Source organism: Canis lupus, chromosome 17, assembly GCF_011100685.1.
Source record: "Canis lupus familiaris isolate Mischka breed German Shepherd chromosome 17, alternate assembly UU_Cfam_GSD_1.0, whole genome shotgun sequence".
In the NCBI taxonomy this organism is placed as follows: Eukaryota; Metazoa; Chordata; class Mammalia; order Carnivora; family Canidae; genus Canis; species Canis lupus.
This window is the reverse complement of record NC_049238.1, coordinates 57,512,148-57,528,311: the sequence shown is the minus strand read 5'-3', so window position 1 is coordinate 57,528,311 and position 16,164 is coordinate 57,512,148. Positions and strand designations below refer to the sequence as shown.

Below are 16,164 nucleotides of genomic sequence, written 5' to 3'. Positions count from 1 at the left end.
TCTCTGTATTTGAGTCTGTTTTGTTTTTTAGATTCCACATATAAGTGAAATAATACGGTATTTGTCTTTCTCTATCTGACTTATTTCACTTAGCAAACAGTACTCTCTAGGTCCATCCATTTTGTCACAAATGGCAAGATTTCATTCCATTTTATGGTTGAGAAATACGAGTTTAATATTTGAGTATTACTGTAAGACTCATGGAGAGGGGATTAAAACTGGAAAGTGACTCATCTTGTATAACAGAAAGAAGTATTTCTCTACAGAGGGAAGGAAAAATATATTGAGTATATTCAAGAGGGAACTAATAGAATCAAACCAAGGAACCATATTTCATCTTCTCCCTGAATGATCAACTGTTAATAATCCAGATCCTTCATGGGATAGCATTAAATAAATCTTTAGTGGCAAGAAGCTCTGAAAAGGGACATTCAGCCAGAATAATTTTAACATAAGAAAAAGATAGAAAATAAATTAGTGAATTATTGATTCCCAGTATTTTTGGGTTAGGACCAATTAATGGGGAGAGAATCAGTTAGGGTAGTCTTGTGTTTGTGGATATTTTAAAAAGTAGCACAGGTTATCAGAGAACAGTGGGTTGTTTGAATCTATTGGCTGTGCCTTGTGAGTTCATAGTTGGATTGGCCAGTCCTCAACGTACTTTCCTTTTCTTTCTCTGCCACACCTTTCTATTCCTCTATGATTTTTTAAAAAATTCATAAGAAGATCTCTGATTCGTCCTTTCCAAACAATGGAGGCTTATTCTCTGTGAACCACCTCTGTATTTCACAGGCTGATTATATGTGATATCCCTATATCATTAAAATAAACCTTAGGCTCATTTTGTGGCTTTTGTGTCTGAGCTTTAAAACTATTATAAATAATTCCCTCCTGCATTCTCAGATGCAAGGGCATGTGACTTTCTCTTGGGTATTATACTAATCATAATTTGGCAGGTTTCTTTAGAGCAGATGAAGAAATGATTATACCACTTTCCAGGGTACATTATTTTAGTTCCAGTTTTAGTTGATGTTCCTGGAGGTCTTTCCTATTCTCCTATGCTCAGTAGTTTGGACCATGCCATCTCCTTAGCTTTCTGTTACCTTCCCCTGCCCCTCTTGCCTTTTTATATAGAAATTACTCTTTAAAAAAATATTTAATTTATTTAAAGAGAGAGTGTGAGTGGGAGGGGCAGAAGGAGAGAGATTGATTTTCTAGCAGACTTTGTATTGAGCCTGGGGCCTGACTCGGGGTTCTATCCCATGAGATTGTTACCTGAGCCAAAATCAGAGTTGGATGCTCAATCAACTGAGCTACCCAGGTGTTGCTAAGGACTTATTTTTTATGATGTGTCAAAGGAACTATTTCATTGAAATGCCTTCTATGTTCCCAATCCCCAAGGGCATTAGAGACCTCCCTAAGGTCTTTTGCTAACTTGTATACCTCTAGCACAGCACTTATCAAACTGATGGTTTATTTGTTCATCTTTTCTAATAGACACTTTTTTTTTTTTTAACTTTTCCTCCCAGTACCCAACTTAGTGCCTGGCACAAAATTGAGACCCAATGAATATTTGATAAATGAATGAATTAAATGTGATAGAAAAGAGAATTATTATATTCTATAATTAAAAATATATTTTATACTGAATTTCTTTCTTTTATTTCAGCTTACTCATTTCTTTGACTTTTTCGGTGATGAAGTAAGAAGAGTGGAATCATTAGGGAGATATTAAGGGAGGTGTGTAGGAGCAGCAGCCTGGGTGGGTGGTGGGGCTGGGGGATACATGGCCAGTCATGAAGGTCAGTGAGAAAGGAAGATGTATGCCAAGAAAACTAACTGGACAGATATGGGGCCAGTTTGCTTTTGTGACAGATTTTTTTCTTGGGGGGTTGTGGGGGAAAGTAGCCTTGTAGCTCTTTTTTGCCTTTGTCTAGTTCCAGATATTCCTGTTTTTTTTTTTTTTTTTTCTCATTTTTTCATCCCTATGGACTAAAGCTCTTCTGGATGACTTTTAGCCTGGTTTGGGAGAATCTTAGTTGTGTCATTTCATCTTCCTCTTTCTGCTCTCTTCTTTGTATCTCTCCACAAGCCTTTCTACCCTCACACATCCCAACATCTGAAAAATGGAAAGATATGGGTGCTTTCTTGAGAGATGCTGTTCTCTGTGTGGGATGACCAGGTCAAAAGATTCTTTTATGCTCCCCTGCCTCATGTCATCATTTATCAGTTACATGGGCCATGGTTTTATAATAGCACAGTCTTAAAATGTTCCTTCTAAGTTTGATTTCTCTCTTTTTGGCCTTTTAAGGATGTGAATTGGCTTTAAGCAGTAGACTCCTTTTAGTACGGTCATGTGAGCCTCTTTGTAAGTCTGTTACAACCATCCCACCCACAGGTCTGGAGACTTGTCTGTTTCCCTTTCCCCTAGAACCTTAAAATACATTTTTAAGAAGTGATTGCACTGTAACTTATTCATATAAGCCTTACCACCACCTCCCCTCCTTGGATGGACTTTCTAACAAGAATTTGCTAGCTGTTTCCAAAAAGAGGTTTGTATCTTTATTTTTATAGCATAAATTCTGTCTTAACTCTGGAGGAGAACTGATTTGGTTTGAGTTTTCTCAGACATGGGAACTTTTAACCTACGTCAGTTTTTCAGATTTTTGCATGGAACTCTGGGGTCCCAGACAGCGTAATGATTGAAACTAGTTCAGTACTGACTCCTACCTACTAGCCATATAAACTTGGATAAGTCAGCCACATGGTTGTCAACCTCTTCATCCGTAACATAAAAGGATTAGAGTAGATAATTTCTGTGGACTACTTTTATTCTGTTCATACATAATAGTATTAGCTAATATGTATAGATCAGGCACTGTTTTAAATGCTTTCCCCTTTATAATAGCTTTATTGAGATCCAGCTTGCATACCATATAATTCACTCTTTAAAGTATACAATTCAGTGGTTTTCAGTGTATTCACAGATATGTGTAACCATGACCACAGTCAATTTTAGAACATTTTTATCATTCCAAGAGAAACCCTATACCATTAGCAGTCACATTGCCTTGGTCACTAATTCTCCCCCAGCACTAGGCAACTACTAATCTACTTTCTGTTTATAGATTTGCCTGTTCTGGACATTTCATATAAATAGAAACATATGTGGTCATTTTGTGATTGGCTTCTTTCACCTGACGTTTTTGTAATGTTTTCAAAGTTCATTCATGTTGTAGGAGATATCAGTACTTCATTCCTTTCATGGCTGAATAATATTCCATTGTAGATTTGCCACATTTCCCCCTACTTTTTAAAAATTAAAGTATAATTAACATACAATGTTATATTAGTTTCAGGTGTGAAATATGATTCAAGAATCCCAATCATTACTCAGTGCTCACCACATTTTATTTATCCATTCATCAATTAATTGACATTTGGGCTCCTTCTGCTTTTTTGGCTATTATGAACAATGTTACTGTGAACATTCTTGTACAAGTTGTTGGGTGGACAAATATTTTCATTTCTCTTGGGTGTATATTTAAGAGAGGAATTGCTGGGTGATGTGGTAACTGTTTAACCTTTTCAGGAACTGCCAGACTATTCAGAGTAGTTGCTCTATTTTACCTTCCAACCAGCAGTATATAAAGGTTCCAATTTCTGTACATCCTCACTAATGCTTGCTATTGTCTGTCTTTTTGATTATAACCATCCTAGTTGGTGTGAGATGACATCTCATTGTGCTTTTAATGGGCATTTCTGTGATGGCTATTGGTATTGAGCATCTTTTCATGTGCTTATGGCCATTTGTATATCATCTTTGGAGAAATATCTATTCAGGTCCTTTACTCATTCTGTAATGGGCTATTTGCCTTATTATCATATTATTTATACTGTATTTTTATAATTGCTGTAAGAGTTCTTTATATATCCTGAATACAAGTCTCTTATCAGATACATGATTTACAAATATTTTCTCTCATCCCGTGGGCTGTTTTTTTACTTTCTTGATGGTATCTTTTGAAACCCAAATGTTTTTAGTTTTGTTGAAATCCAAACTTACTAATTTTTCTTTTGTTGCTTATACTTTTGGTCATATTTATGAAAACTTTGCCTACCCCAAGTAGGCATGAATCTCTGTAGATTCACTCCTGTGCTTTCTCATGAGAGTCTTATAATTTTAATTCTTAGGTTTTAAGTTAATTTTTTGTATTATGGAATGTGAAAGGGGTCCAATTTATTCTTTTACCTGTAGATATTCAGTTGTCCCAGCACCATTTACTGAATTAAGTTCTCTATGTATCTAATTAGTTTATTCTTTACAGTAATCCTCTGTAGTAGGCCCTGTTAATTACCCCATAGAGGAAAAAAAGTTCTAGTATCTTACCCCTGTTCACTCACCTACTGCATGGAAATGTTGAAAGTTGAACCATGGCCCCAAAGGCCATGCTTTAATCATGAATTAACTCTTACCAACCTGCCTTCTTATGTGCTTACCTTTGACAGGGGAAAACTACCTTGAAAATAGTCAATTATAAAAATAAAACATTTTATTTCTTATAGTTGTGGTTATGCTGAAATGCTTCTGCTTTCTTTGTGGTTGGTGAATTCAGTTAGTTGTAGCATCAGCTAATGTATATTCAGGGTCACAGTTTCAATTCCTAATAGTTTGGCTATAAGGGCTTTATCACCTCCCTGATATTGTAGTCAACCATATTAGTCTTACTCATCATAAAGATCAAGTTACCAGTTATAAAATACCACTAGACCATGCACGTTCCAGCAGTGGTGGGCCAGGAGCCCTACTTTCCTCCCACACTCTAAAACTGTATCTTTTACTTTTCTAAAGAATGTTTCCATTAAGAGCACTACAGTAGGAGCAAAGACCTCAGTTATTGTTCAGACACTGCTACTTGGTGGATCTGTAGATTTGTGCTTACTTTGTCTTAATTATGGGTGGGCTTAAACCAGTATTTTCTGACTCCATTCATTTGTAAGACTTTCATACAGTTAAACAGATCTATGAGTAATAGGATAAATTTTTAAAAATCTGAGTCTATAAAAAATTTTATGGTCTCTCTTAAGCTTACTTAGTAATTCATCTCCTTGAATGGACTGTATACCAGATGCCTAGAGAAATATAATTCTCTTTATCAAGCTTTCAATTATTCCCATCTTCCATGACATGATTTCCTTTGGTGTCGGTAATTTTTTTTTTTTTTTCCTGCTTGGTTTATACCTGTTTACATGACTGCCACTTTATTTAGAGAAACCAGCCATGTTGCAGCCAGTGCAGATGTAGAATGTCACAGTAGCTTGTGGTAGGAATGAATAAAGCAGGGTGTGATTGGTATCAGTCCCATTCACCAGGCTGTAAACACCTCCAAAGCAGGGACATTCTGTCTTTTTTACTCACAGTTATATCCCCATTGCTTAGCATAAGACCCAATAAGTGTTTTGAGTGAGAGAAGAAAAACCTTCAGGGACATTTTGAAGAGCCAAATACTTAGTCATACTGTATTTCAAATGGGAATGTTCAGTTGAACATTCAATTTTAAAGCTGGTAGTCTTGGGATGCTTGGGCAGTTCAGTGATTGAGCATCTGCCTTCAGCGTAGGGCATGATCCCGGGGTCCTGGGATGGAGTTAATTCATCGGGTTCCCTGTGGGGGGGCCTGCTTTTCCCTCTGCCTATACCTCTGCCTCTCTCTCTCTGTGTCTCTTGTGAATAAATAAAATCTAAAAAAAAAGCTGATAGTCTTCTATTTCACTAGCTGTGGAATTTGGTAGCAAGGAGAAAGAAAGGAAAAGCTCAGTATATGAATTACAGAGAAACACACTATGGGTAGTTAAGTTGAAGTTTGGTGTGCTGGTTTCATTTTTTATTAAAGGGAAAAATTAAAAGGAAGGAAGTAATGCTTTAAATGTGGAGAGAGGGATGAAGAATTTGAAGGGTTGGTAAGTTTAATTAATAATAATGCCACCCCATTTTCGGATACGTTTTTATATTTATAATATAAATATATTTTACTCATGATATGGCACTTATAACAACCTAGAAAGACAGGTTGGGCAGGTGGAATCAGCCTCATTTTACAGATGAGGAAGCTAATTCAGAGTTTGTAATTTAGTATGTGTTAAATAGCTTATAGGTAGTCAGATTGGAACTTGATCCATATCTTCAGACTGTGAGCTCAATATTTTTTTTTATGTTCTGCACCCCCACTTAGTTTTCCCAGGCATCCTAAGAATAAAGTAAATTATTTTAAATTTAATTAGGTGATCTTTTATCTGTTCTCCTCATTAAAAAAAAAAAGATTTTATTTCTTTATTTGAGAAAACGAGAGAGAGAGAGAGAGACAGCACGAGCAAAGGGTAGGGGCAGAGGAGAGGGAGAAGCAGGCTCCCTGCTGAGCAGGGAGCACAACGGAGGGCTTGATCCCAGGCCCCCGAGATCATGACCTGAGCCGAAAGTAGATGCTTAACCCATTGAGCCACCCAGGCACCCCTATTCTCCTCATTCATCTAGCACGGAGCTGGGGAAAATCTAATATCCTCCCCCTTCCCTTTTTAAGAACCAGTGAATAGTTGTCTAAGTAGACATTTTTCTTCACTGGGATTTTATTTCACAAAAACACTTTGAAATACTTGTGAGGTAACTATGAAGGCATGTTATTGGCATAACGAGTCACTTTAACTGTCTAGCATCTCTCAAGGCAAGATAAGACAGAAGATTGGGGGATTTTTTTGTATGGTGAGTCCTGGGTTGACTGGCTGCTGGCTACTGAACTGAAATAATGAAGTAGGTCTGTTCTGATGACCATGTTCTGTGGAAGAGCTGATCACTTACTTCTGCATGAGAATTCATTGTTTTCTCTTGTTCTTCTCTATCCAGGTTTTGAAGGGATCACCTGTGAGCGGAATATTGATGACTGCCCTAACCACAAGTGTCAGAATGGAGGGGTTTGTGTGGATGGGGTTAATACTTACAACTGCCGCTGTCCCCCTCAGTGGACAGGTATGCACACTGTGGTAAATTAACCAGAACGGGGCATGGATTGGTAAGGAGAGGCAGGCTGTTTTTCAAGTAGACACCTTTTACAAGGATCTCTGTGTTATATCATTGGGGATAGTGCTAACCCCAAATGTTCTTCTCTGCTCATTTAAAGAAAAATATTTTCACAGGTTATTGGGCTGGTGCTCTGAACTCAGCACTTCAGCACTATGCTAAGGTACTATGGCAGATACGAAAGAAGAGCAATTACTGACAGACTCTGAGGTCTGGGAAAAACAGCACATTGTGTAGGATATAGTAGATACTTAACACATATTTGAGAGGAAAAGAACATAATTAACTATGAAAATATAAATGTTCTCACCACACTTACAGAGAAATGGTTTATGCTTAGTAATGGTGTGTTAACTAATCTTATTGTAGTAATCATTTTGCTACACACACTATAAATGTGTATCAAGTCATCACATTGTATGTATACTTTAAATTTATACAATATTATGTGTCAACTATATCTAGTAAAGCTGGAAAAAAACCACTGCAACTTAAGTTTTGATGTAGTATCAAAGAATAATCATAATTATATGAAAAGGCTATTAAAATACTCTTCTTTCAACTAAAAAATGAAAATAAAACTTATACAGACTACAAGAGTTCAGAGCTTATTCATGGACAGAAATCCATCTCATATTATTGCCATGTCCTATAGTTATGCAAAGGGTTGGGCAGACAGCCTTGATGACATACTTTTTATGACACCCCTCTACACTTCTTTTTCCTTTTTTGTATCCCTTTTTGTACATTGGACAAGAACAGATTTTTCAGGCTCAGACATTAGTCTTGTTTAATTTTACAACCTCTTGGAAGTGTCTGATGTTGTCTTAGGCAGATTTTCCACTTATTTTTGAAAGTTAAGTGATTTTATGCAGACATTTGGTTCTAATTTCTGTTTATATCTATTTATCTAACTGAAAGTGGAAACAATTAAGAACTGATTAAGTGACTAAGAACTAAGCCTTTTTGAGAGAACTTGATGATTTAATATGGAGACCTAAGAATAAATTAGTGTTACAAGGAAGAAATTTCAGGGGCGCCTGGGTGACTGTTGGTTAAGTGGCTGCCTTTGTCGCAGGTCATGATCCCAGGGTCTTGGGATCAAGTCCTTCATTGGGCTCCCTGCTCCATGGGCAGCCTGCCTCTCCCTCTCCACCACTTGTGCTTTCTCTCTTTTTCTCTGAAATAAGTAAATAAAATCTTAAAAAAAAAAAAAAAAAAAAGAAACTTTAGCACCAGTGAGAGTTTTTTGCCCAGCAAAGAAGTCTTAATGTTGGATTGCTGCCATTACTACCTGATATTCTTTAGAATCTCCAAATTGCTTTCCCTTCTTTGTAGGAGCTAATTATATAGAGTACCCTTTAGAGCTGTACACTAATAATAGAAAAGATTAAAAAGGGTTTAAAACTTTAGTAACATGATTTCCTAGAATGGCACACATTTCTGATTTTAATCCCCAACTTGTCCTTTTTTTTTTTTTTTTTTTAAAGATTGTATTTATTTATACATGAAAGACACACACACAGAGAGGCAGAGACACAAGCAGAGAGAGAAGCAAGTTCCATGCAGGTAACCTGATGTGGAACTCTATCCTGGGACCTCAGGATCACTCCCTGGGCCAAGGGCAGGCATTTAACCGCTGAGCCACCCAGGCGTCCCCAACTTGTCCTTTTTAATACTTTGTACTGAGTTTCCCCGGAATTGGTGTCTTGGTGTCTTGATCCTAGGACTTCACTCCCAATACTCTGCTTTTTCTGTCATATTCTCTCTTCTCCTTAGCTTTTGCTGTTTCTCTGGTAGATTTTTTCAGATGCCATTTTTCTTTTCAACTCAAAAAAATTACTATGAAGTTCATTACATGAGAGAACTGGAAAGATTTAAATTTTTCTCTTTTTAATGATCCTTAGAGTGGTTTTGGACAGGATAAGATGCTTGTTAGGAACTTGGCGCTATTCTAATCTCTCTTTGCTCTGTGGGAGAGTGGCTCTTTGTTGTACATGGTACTAGGCTTCTGATGCCAGTGAAGATTAAATGATTTCTTTGATGCTGTACTCTATTTTATGCTTTGATATTAATTAGGAAGGTGCAATCTTGGGAAAGCTCTCCCAGTGAAGTGATATTTTATCAAAATTTCTTGCTCCAGGACGTTTAATAAGTACCGTATGTCTCTTTCTCCATGTGCTTTTGTATTTTCTAGAAAGGATGACAGATTTCTAGAGAAGTTTAGTATGACAATATTTATTTCTTTTGATCTGCTGTCATTTAAAATGATTCTCAGTCTTTGATTTCCTACCATAGGTTTCCTTCCTCTTTTTCAGTCATCCGATTCTTTGATTTCTAGTGGCCTTGTTGTTCCAGCCTTGTTTTTTGCTATCCCCATTACTAACAGGATCAAGTCCTAGGTCCTTTCTCTGCTGTATGAATTCCTTCAGGTCTCAGCCTTGTTGGCTTCTCCGGTATTCTCATGCATCTAACAGCACTTTATATTCCAGCAACAAGAACTGCCTCCAGTTCTCCCATATCTACTACATCTTATGTCTTCACTCACATCATTCCTCTCCCACAGATTTCCCTTCCCTACTCCTCTGCCTGTTGTCCTCACCAATTTTGCCTGCCTGGCTCAAGTCTCATGGTTCCCTCCTTCTGGGAGCTTTCTGTGACCTCTCTTCAGGCTGAGCTACATATTCTTCTCTGGGTTCCCTTACTACACTGTATGTTCATGCCTCAGAGATAATGTTCACCATGTTAATTTTGGCATTATTATATGCTTGAGGTGAGGGAAATACCAAGTTATAGGGTTACTGAACTGTTGTTGATAATACAGTTACTAGAGCTCTCTACACACCTTTGTTCTCAGTAGCATACAGCTGAACTGTTCACCTTCTCAGCCCTCACCTCAGTCTGAGAAGAATAGAAAGAAAAATGGGAGTCAGAGACTGATATCAGAGCTATAAATTCAGATTAGTATTTTCTGCTTTATACAAATTAAAGAAATGAATGGAGCTGGGAGTTGACTAGTGTTTGTTAGTAACCAAATACTGTGCTAATTACAATGTTTTGTTTTGTGTAATCTTTGTGATAACTGAATCAAGGGTAGAGTTTATTAAATATCCTTTTTACAGATAGTAATGGATATTCAGAAGGGTTAAACAGTTTACTCAGGGCACATAATGGTTGGGTTAGGGTTTGAATCTAGGCTTGTTGAACCCTGGGTCTGTGCTCAAATCTGTGGTCTTTTTCTATACAAATTGACTCTGCAGGTTCCTTTTTATTTTTTAAGGATTTTGAATCTTTTAAGTAGACAGTGTTCAATTTACAATTTTATTATTTAAGGATGTGGTGATTTATTGTTTTTTTTCTATTTTAGAAATTTTCCTAATTATTTTGAAATTAGAAGTCAATATTGAGTGAATATTTTATATTCGGGCAGGTGATTTTTTTTTCACTATATCCAAGAACCTTATTGCAATTTTGTTCAGACTTCCCCCTACAATTTGCAGCAAGAGTTGAAGCACTTGAGTGTTTGGTCTGGGTTTTGACAAAAGAGTAAAAGGAGTTTGGAGTAGTCTACTAGGAGAGGAAATGAAGTTGCCAGGTATCTGAAAAAGAATGGATGGAATTGGGCAGCCCCGGTGGCGCAGCGGTTTAGCGCCGCCTGCAGCCCAGGGCGTGATCCTGGAGACCCAGAATCGAGTCCCATGTCAGGCTCTCTGTATGATGCCTGCTTCTCCCTTTGCCTGTGTCTCTGTCTCTCTGTCTCTATGAATAAATAAATAAAATCTTTATTTTCATTTTTTTTAATATTCTTTTTTACTCTTTTTAGTATGAATGGTATTTTTGATACATTCACTCTTTTATTTTTTTAATTTTTATTTATTTATGATAGTCATACAGAGAGAGAGAGAGAGAGATTGGCAGAGACATAGGCAGAGGGAGAAGCAGGCTCCATGCACCGGGAGCCCGACGTGGGATTCGATCCCGGGTCTCCAGGATCACGCCCTGGGCCAAAGGCAGGCGCCAAACCGCTGCACCACCCAGGGATCCCCTAAATAAAATCTTTAAAAAAAATGGATGGAATTATATAGCTGAAGAAACTAGATATCAATTTGAAATAAAGGAGATTATGAATTTTGCATATTTTTTTAAATTAAGTTTTTTATTTTAATTCTAGTGTAGTTAACATACAGCACTATATTAGTTTATAATGAGAGGAGCCTGATACTATGTTGTTTTATAAATATGCATACAGAGAAGGTTTGGTCTTTAGTAGCAAGTTCTGGGCTTTAAGATAACCAGAAATTTTTTCTGAGCCTTTTCATGGTTTGATTTGGGATAAATGAATCAGCTTCCTTTTCTTCAGAAGGCTTTATTTTGCTATCCATAGAACTCTAACATCTCTTAGTTACTTTACTGGGATATTAGGGGAATAAGTGGTATAATAAAAAAACCTTTTGAGCCTTTCATTTATCATATAGATTACATTTAATTGTAATTGTAAATTACAATTACAGCTGAAAATTGCACTTATGTAAAACATTCCAGATCCGTGCTGTTTGATATGGCAGACATGAGCCACATTTTACTATTGAGTATCTGAAATGTGACAGGCCTAATTGAGATGTGCCACAGCTGTAAAATACCCAAGTTTGAATGTCTTACTAATAGTGTTTTAAATATTGGTTTAGATACCTAAACGATAGCATTTTGGATATAGTGAGTTAAAATATAATATTAAAATTGATTTCATCTGTTTCCTTTTCTTTTGTTTAAGTGCTACCAGAAAATTTTAAATTAAATCTGTGTATCTCATGATATATTTTTTTGGACAGCACTCCTTTAAGTAAGACGTTAAGTTCTGTAGGTATTACAACTGCTGCTACTATGTAGGAGTATCCTCTCTGATCTGGGCTGGTAAAGGGATAGACTTGTCTATACAGGGGGCCTTGGGTTTGTCTCACTAGAAGAAAGCATGTTGGCCTGTTCTAATGTGGTTGCCACATCAGTTGTGGACAAAACTGTGTTCTAATCTAGTCTTCTCACCTGACATGTCCATCAGGAACAGTATTAGTTTGTACCTTCAAAAGGTATCATTCTTCTGGATGAACTGAAGCCCAGGTAGAAGAAAGAAATTGGTCTTGGGATTTGGGCAAATGGTTTACTTTTTATAGGAATTTTGTTCTAGAGATAAGCCTGAATAGTTGGATGTTCCTTTAGGAAAATGGAAATAAACCTAAGGATTTGGTGAAGCCTGAGCACAAATGTTTTTACTATTACCATATTTGGCCCCAAGCCATCTTATGAAAGAAGTTCTGCTCTGGCAGGTATCCACTTAAGGAAAAAAAAAAAAGTTATAAATGCTCCCAAATTAATTAAACCAGTGTAGATTGATGTTTTGTCTACACAGATTATTATTTGAATTTTCTTTTTAAAGGTTCATTTCCTTCAGAATTAAAGTTGCCTCTAAACTCAACTCACAAATTCCTCTCTGGCAGCTTTTGGTTTGGGTTCACTCATAGGGCAGACGTGATTTATTTTCTTGTGCTTGTTATTAACCCAAAAATGTAATTTCAGCTTGGGCTTGGAATAGTGCTTTGGGACGTTAAGCAGAAGTGAACAGTGGAAGTTAGGTGGACATGAGTCAAATAAAACCAACCACATTTTCTCTCAGCTCTCCTTTTATAATAGATGAGCCCAAAGAATTGTTTAAAACTCCCTTTACTGTCAATTGTTCCAATTTCATTAAAAATTTTTGGCATGAATCAGCAAGTACATACTCCTGGAGGTGGTGCCGTAGCTAGCTCCTGTGTTTAGGAGTGGAGTCTTTTCATAGCAGTATTTTGATTTTGAACTAGATGCCTCATTTCAGTCTAGCCTCTAGTTGGTGACAAGCTGTTCCCTAGGGTGAGGGTTTTCTCACAACCACTTTTCTGTTTTTTAAATACTATAGGGATGGAGGTTTTTGGTTGAGAGTGGGAACTGTTTATATCTGAGGCTGAAAAGTATTCTCATTTGCATTCTACATGAGGGAATGGGAAAATGCATCTCCCATTTCAGTTCTCTGCTGTGAACCTGATTGTAAGGACTTGATAAAAGCCTGTTTTCTGGAATTCTGCTTCACCACCCAATTTCAGTTTGCTATCTGTTGGGCAGATTGCCAGAGTGCTAACCTGAAGCACCCTCATCCTAAAGGTATCAAAGTTGATGAGTGGTCACATTGGTGTGAACAGGGGAGGGTGGTTAGGATAGCCCCCCATACAACATAGGAGGTAAGACTGAGGGATCTTTTTTGTCCTTGTGGTTCATGACTCAATGTCTGGCTTTGCCCACATCCCAGGCAAGATATAGTTTCTTTCCATGGCTTTTCAAGCCCCCACAGAATTGTTGTAAGGTATCTTCAATAACATATTTAATAACAGTTAACAGTAACTCACTGTTATATCAAATGTATTATGCTGATGCTGTAAGAGACACACACACAAAAAATTCTTATCTTTTAAGGATGATCAAATTCACTAGGAAAAAAGAAGAAAGTCTATACATAACCATAGTAGAAGGTAGGAACTATAAATGAACATGAGTTTGAGAGAAGACATGGGTAGAAATTGGGGGTCATCTAAGTACTTGGTTGGTTGAAGGGGGAAATAGAGTAGATTAACTTCTGTTTTGAATCTGTGTAATGAGAGAATGGGGGTTCTATTAACAGCGATAGAGAAATGGGCTAGAAATGCTGGTGAGTTTGAGGTGAGTTTTCCAAGAGAAAAACACTTAAAGACCCAGGAGGTCAGATGAGAGGCAGGAGCTCTAGACTCCAATTTTGAGTCTTGTTTTTGGTTGCCCTGGGGATGTATCAGATCTGTAAGGGAAAGTGTGTGATGTGAGAAGAACAGAGAGTTTGGACCTAAATTATGAGAAAAGTCCACATGTCAGAAAATGGAGGAGGCAAGGGATCCAAAGACGGAAGGTGGCAGAAAGGGATGTGTGTGAGTTGGGAAGAAGCTCTGCCATGACAATAAACCCTGAGCCAGGGGACTCCATTTTAAGACTGTGCCTTTGCCTCAACTCTGCATGCCTCTGTGGAGCTATCTCTGGTACTTACCACTGTTCCTGATTTATATATGCTTATCTCACCTGAGAGATTCTCAGCCTCTGAAGGATGGGGATAGTGTTACTTATTTTGGAATTCTTGGGACCAGTTTTGACATATAGTAGTTATTGAATGAATGACAAGAGACTGAAATAAGAATGATAATTGCAAAGATTTAATCACAATTTTTAAGGTCATTGGAAATCTTCTAAAATGTAGTTTTAATATTAGGGAGGGAAGGATGCCAAATTGCAAGGGGTTAAATTAGGGAAAAAGTGGGTATTGAGGAGGGAGGAAAGGGAGGAGTGAATATAGATCACTTATTCAAGATTTTTTACAGCTAAAAGAGGGAGAAATGCAGGGCAGTAGCTAGAGGGGACAGAAATTTCATTCGATTGACTGACTGTAGAACCTTGTCTAGACTGAGTTGGGGCAGCTAGAAAGGGGTTGGTTAATGAACTGGATTATTTAGGAGGGCTTCACTCTCACGAGTGTTAATGGGGGCTAGTTCGATGAAATGGTTGTTGGGAATGGGGAAAGAGGAAGATGGGAAGTCAGAATTGAAGTACCAAATTTGAGATCTTGTGGTTGGAACAATGAGTGTCTTGTAATGAGATCCAGAATGTGAGTGTGCTTGTGATGTGGAGCGGAGGTGGTGGCTGTTGAGTTGAGAAAAGTAAAGAACTCTTCATTTGGATGACCTTATTAGTTCTCAACCAGGATATTAATTTCATGGGAGATAGGAAAGGAAAGAGTGAGAAGATCGTAAGTCATGTATTTAAGTCATTCATGGAAGTGGAAATTGGTCCATGAGGACAAGAGATAGAGGTGAGATTATTTATTTATTTATTTATTTATTTATCTATTTATTTATTTATTTATTTATTTATTTATTTAGGTGAGATGATTTAAATTATAGTATTTAGTGTTTTTTTTTTTTTTTTTAAAAGGTATACATGGGCAGCCCTGGTGGCTCAGCAGTTTAGTGCCACCTTCAGCCCAGAGCATGATCCTGGAGACCCGGGATCGAGTCCCACGTCGGGGTCCCTGCATGGTGCCTGCTTCTCCCTCTGCCTGTGTCTCTGCCTCTCTGCCTCTCTCTCTATCTCTGTCTCTCATGAGTAAATTTGTTTAAAAATCTAAAAAAAAAAAAATTGGGGTTTGAATCCATCTCTACTTTTTAGCGTCAAAAGTGAAACAGCATATACTAATTGCCTCTTCTGTAAGATGAGGAATAAGCATACTCTTGGTTCTCTGTATCTTCTCTCTGGATTTTGTTTATATGATCTAGGATTTAAAAATTCATACCGTAGTAATGCTATTGAATTTGAAAAATCTTAAGCATTTTCTTTAAAAATTCTTCTTTTTTTTATTTTTAAAGATTTCATTTGGGGATCCCTGGGTGGCTCAGCGGTTTAGCACCTGCCTTTGACCCAGGGCGTGATCGTGGAGTCCTGGGATCGAGTCCCATGTTGGGCTCCCGGCATGGAGCCTGCTTCTTCCTCCTCCTGTGTCTCTGCCTCTCTCTATGTCTATCATGAATGAATGAATGAATGAATGAATGAATAAATCTTTTAAAAAAATAAAGACTTCATTTATTTATTTATGAAAGACACAGAGAGAGAGGCAGAAAAACAGGCAGAGGGAGAATTGGGCTCCATGCAGGGAGCCCGTTGTGGGATCCATCTTGGGACTCTGGGATCACTACCTGAGCCGAAGCTCAGACCCTCAATTGCTGAGCCACCAGGCATCCCTTTAAAAATTATTCTTGATATTCACATTGCTTTATAGTCCAATTTATAATATTTTGGACTTAATTCTGTATGTAACTTGTTTTGTGTTGATCTGCCAGTACCTTAGATTTACAGCCTTTTCATTCCGGGATTCTTTATTTTGATTTATTTTTTCAGTCAAATGAGTACATCTTGGAGTAATTTTTTTTTTCCAGAAAAGCTGCATGTTGGCATATCTTCAGAGCTCTTAGATACTTGAAAAATAGCTTTTGATTT

At 37.4% G+C, this 16,164-nt stretch overlaps 1 protein-coding gene across 1 annotated transcript in view; it reads left to right on the top strand.

Annotated features, from left to right (window-relative positions):
- Window positions 1-16,164, top strand: part of NOTCH2 (notch receptor 2) — a 182,687-nt gene that overhangs the window by 80,620 nt on the left and 85,903 nt on the right. Inside the window, exon 5 of the mRNA XM_038561934.1 lies at window positions 6,898-7,020. Coding sequence (XP_038417862.1) covers window positions 6,898-7,020 — 123 coding nt within the window. The remainder of the gene's footprint in view (window positions 1-6,897; window positions 7,021-16,164) is intronic.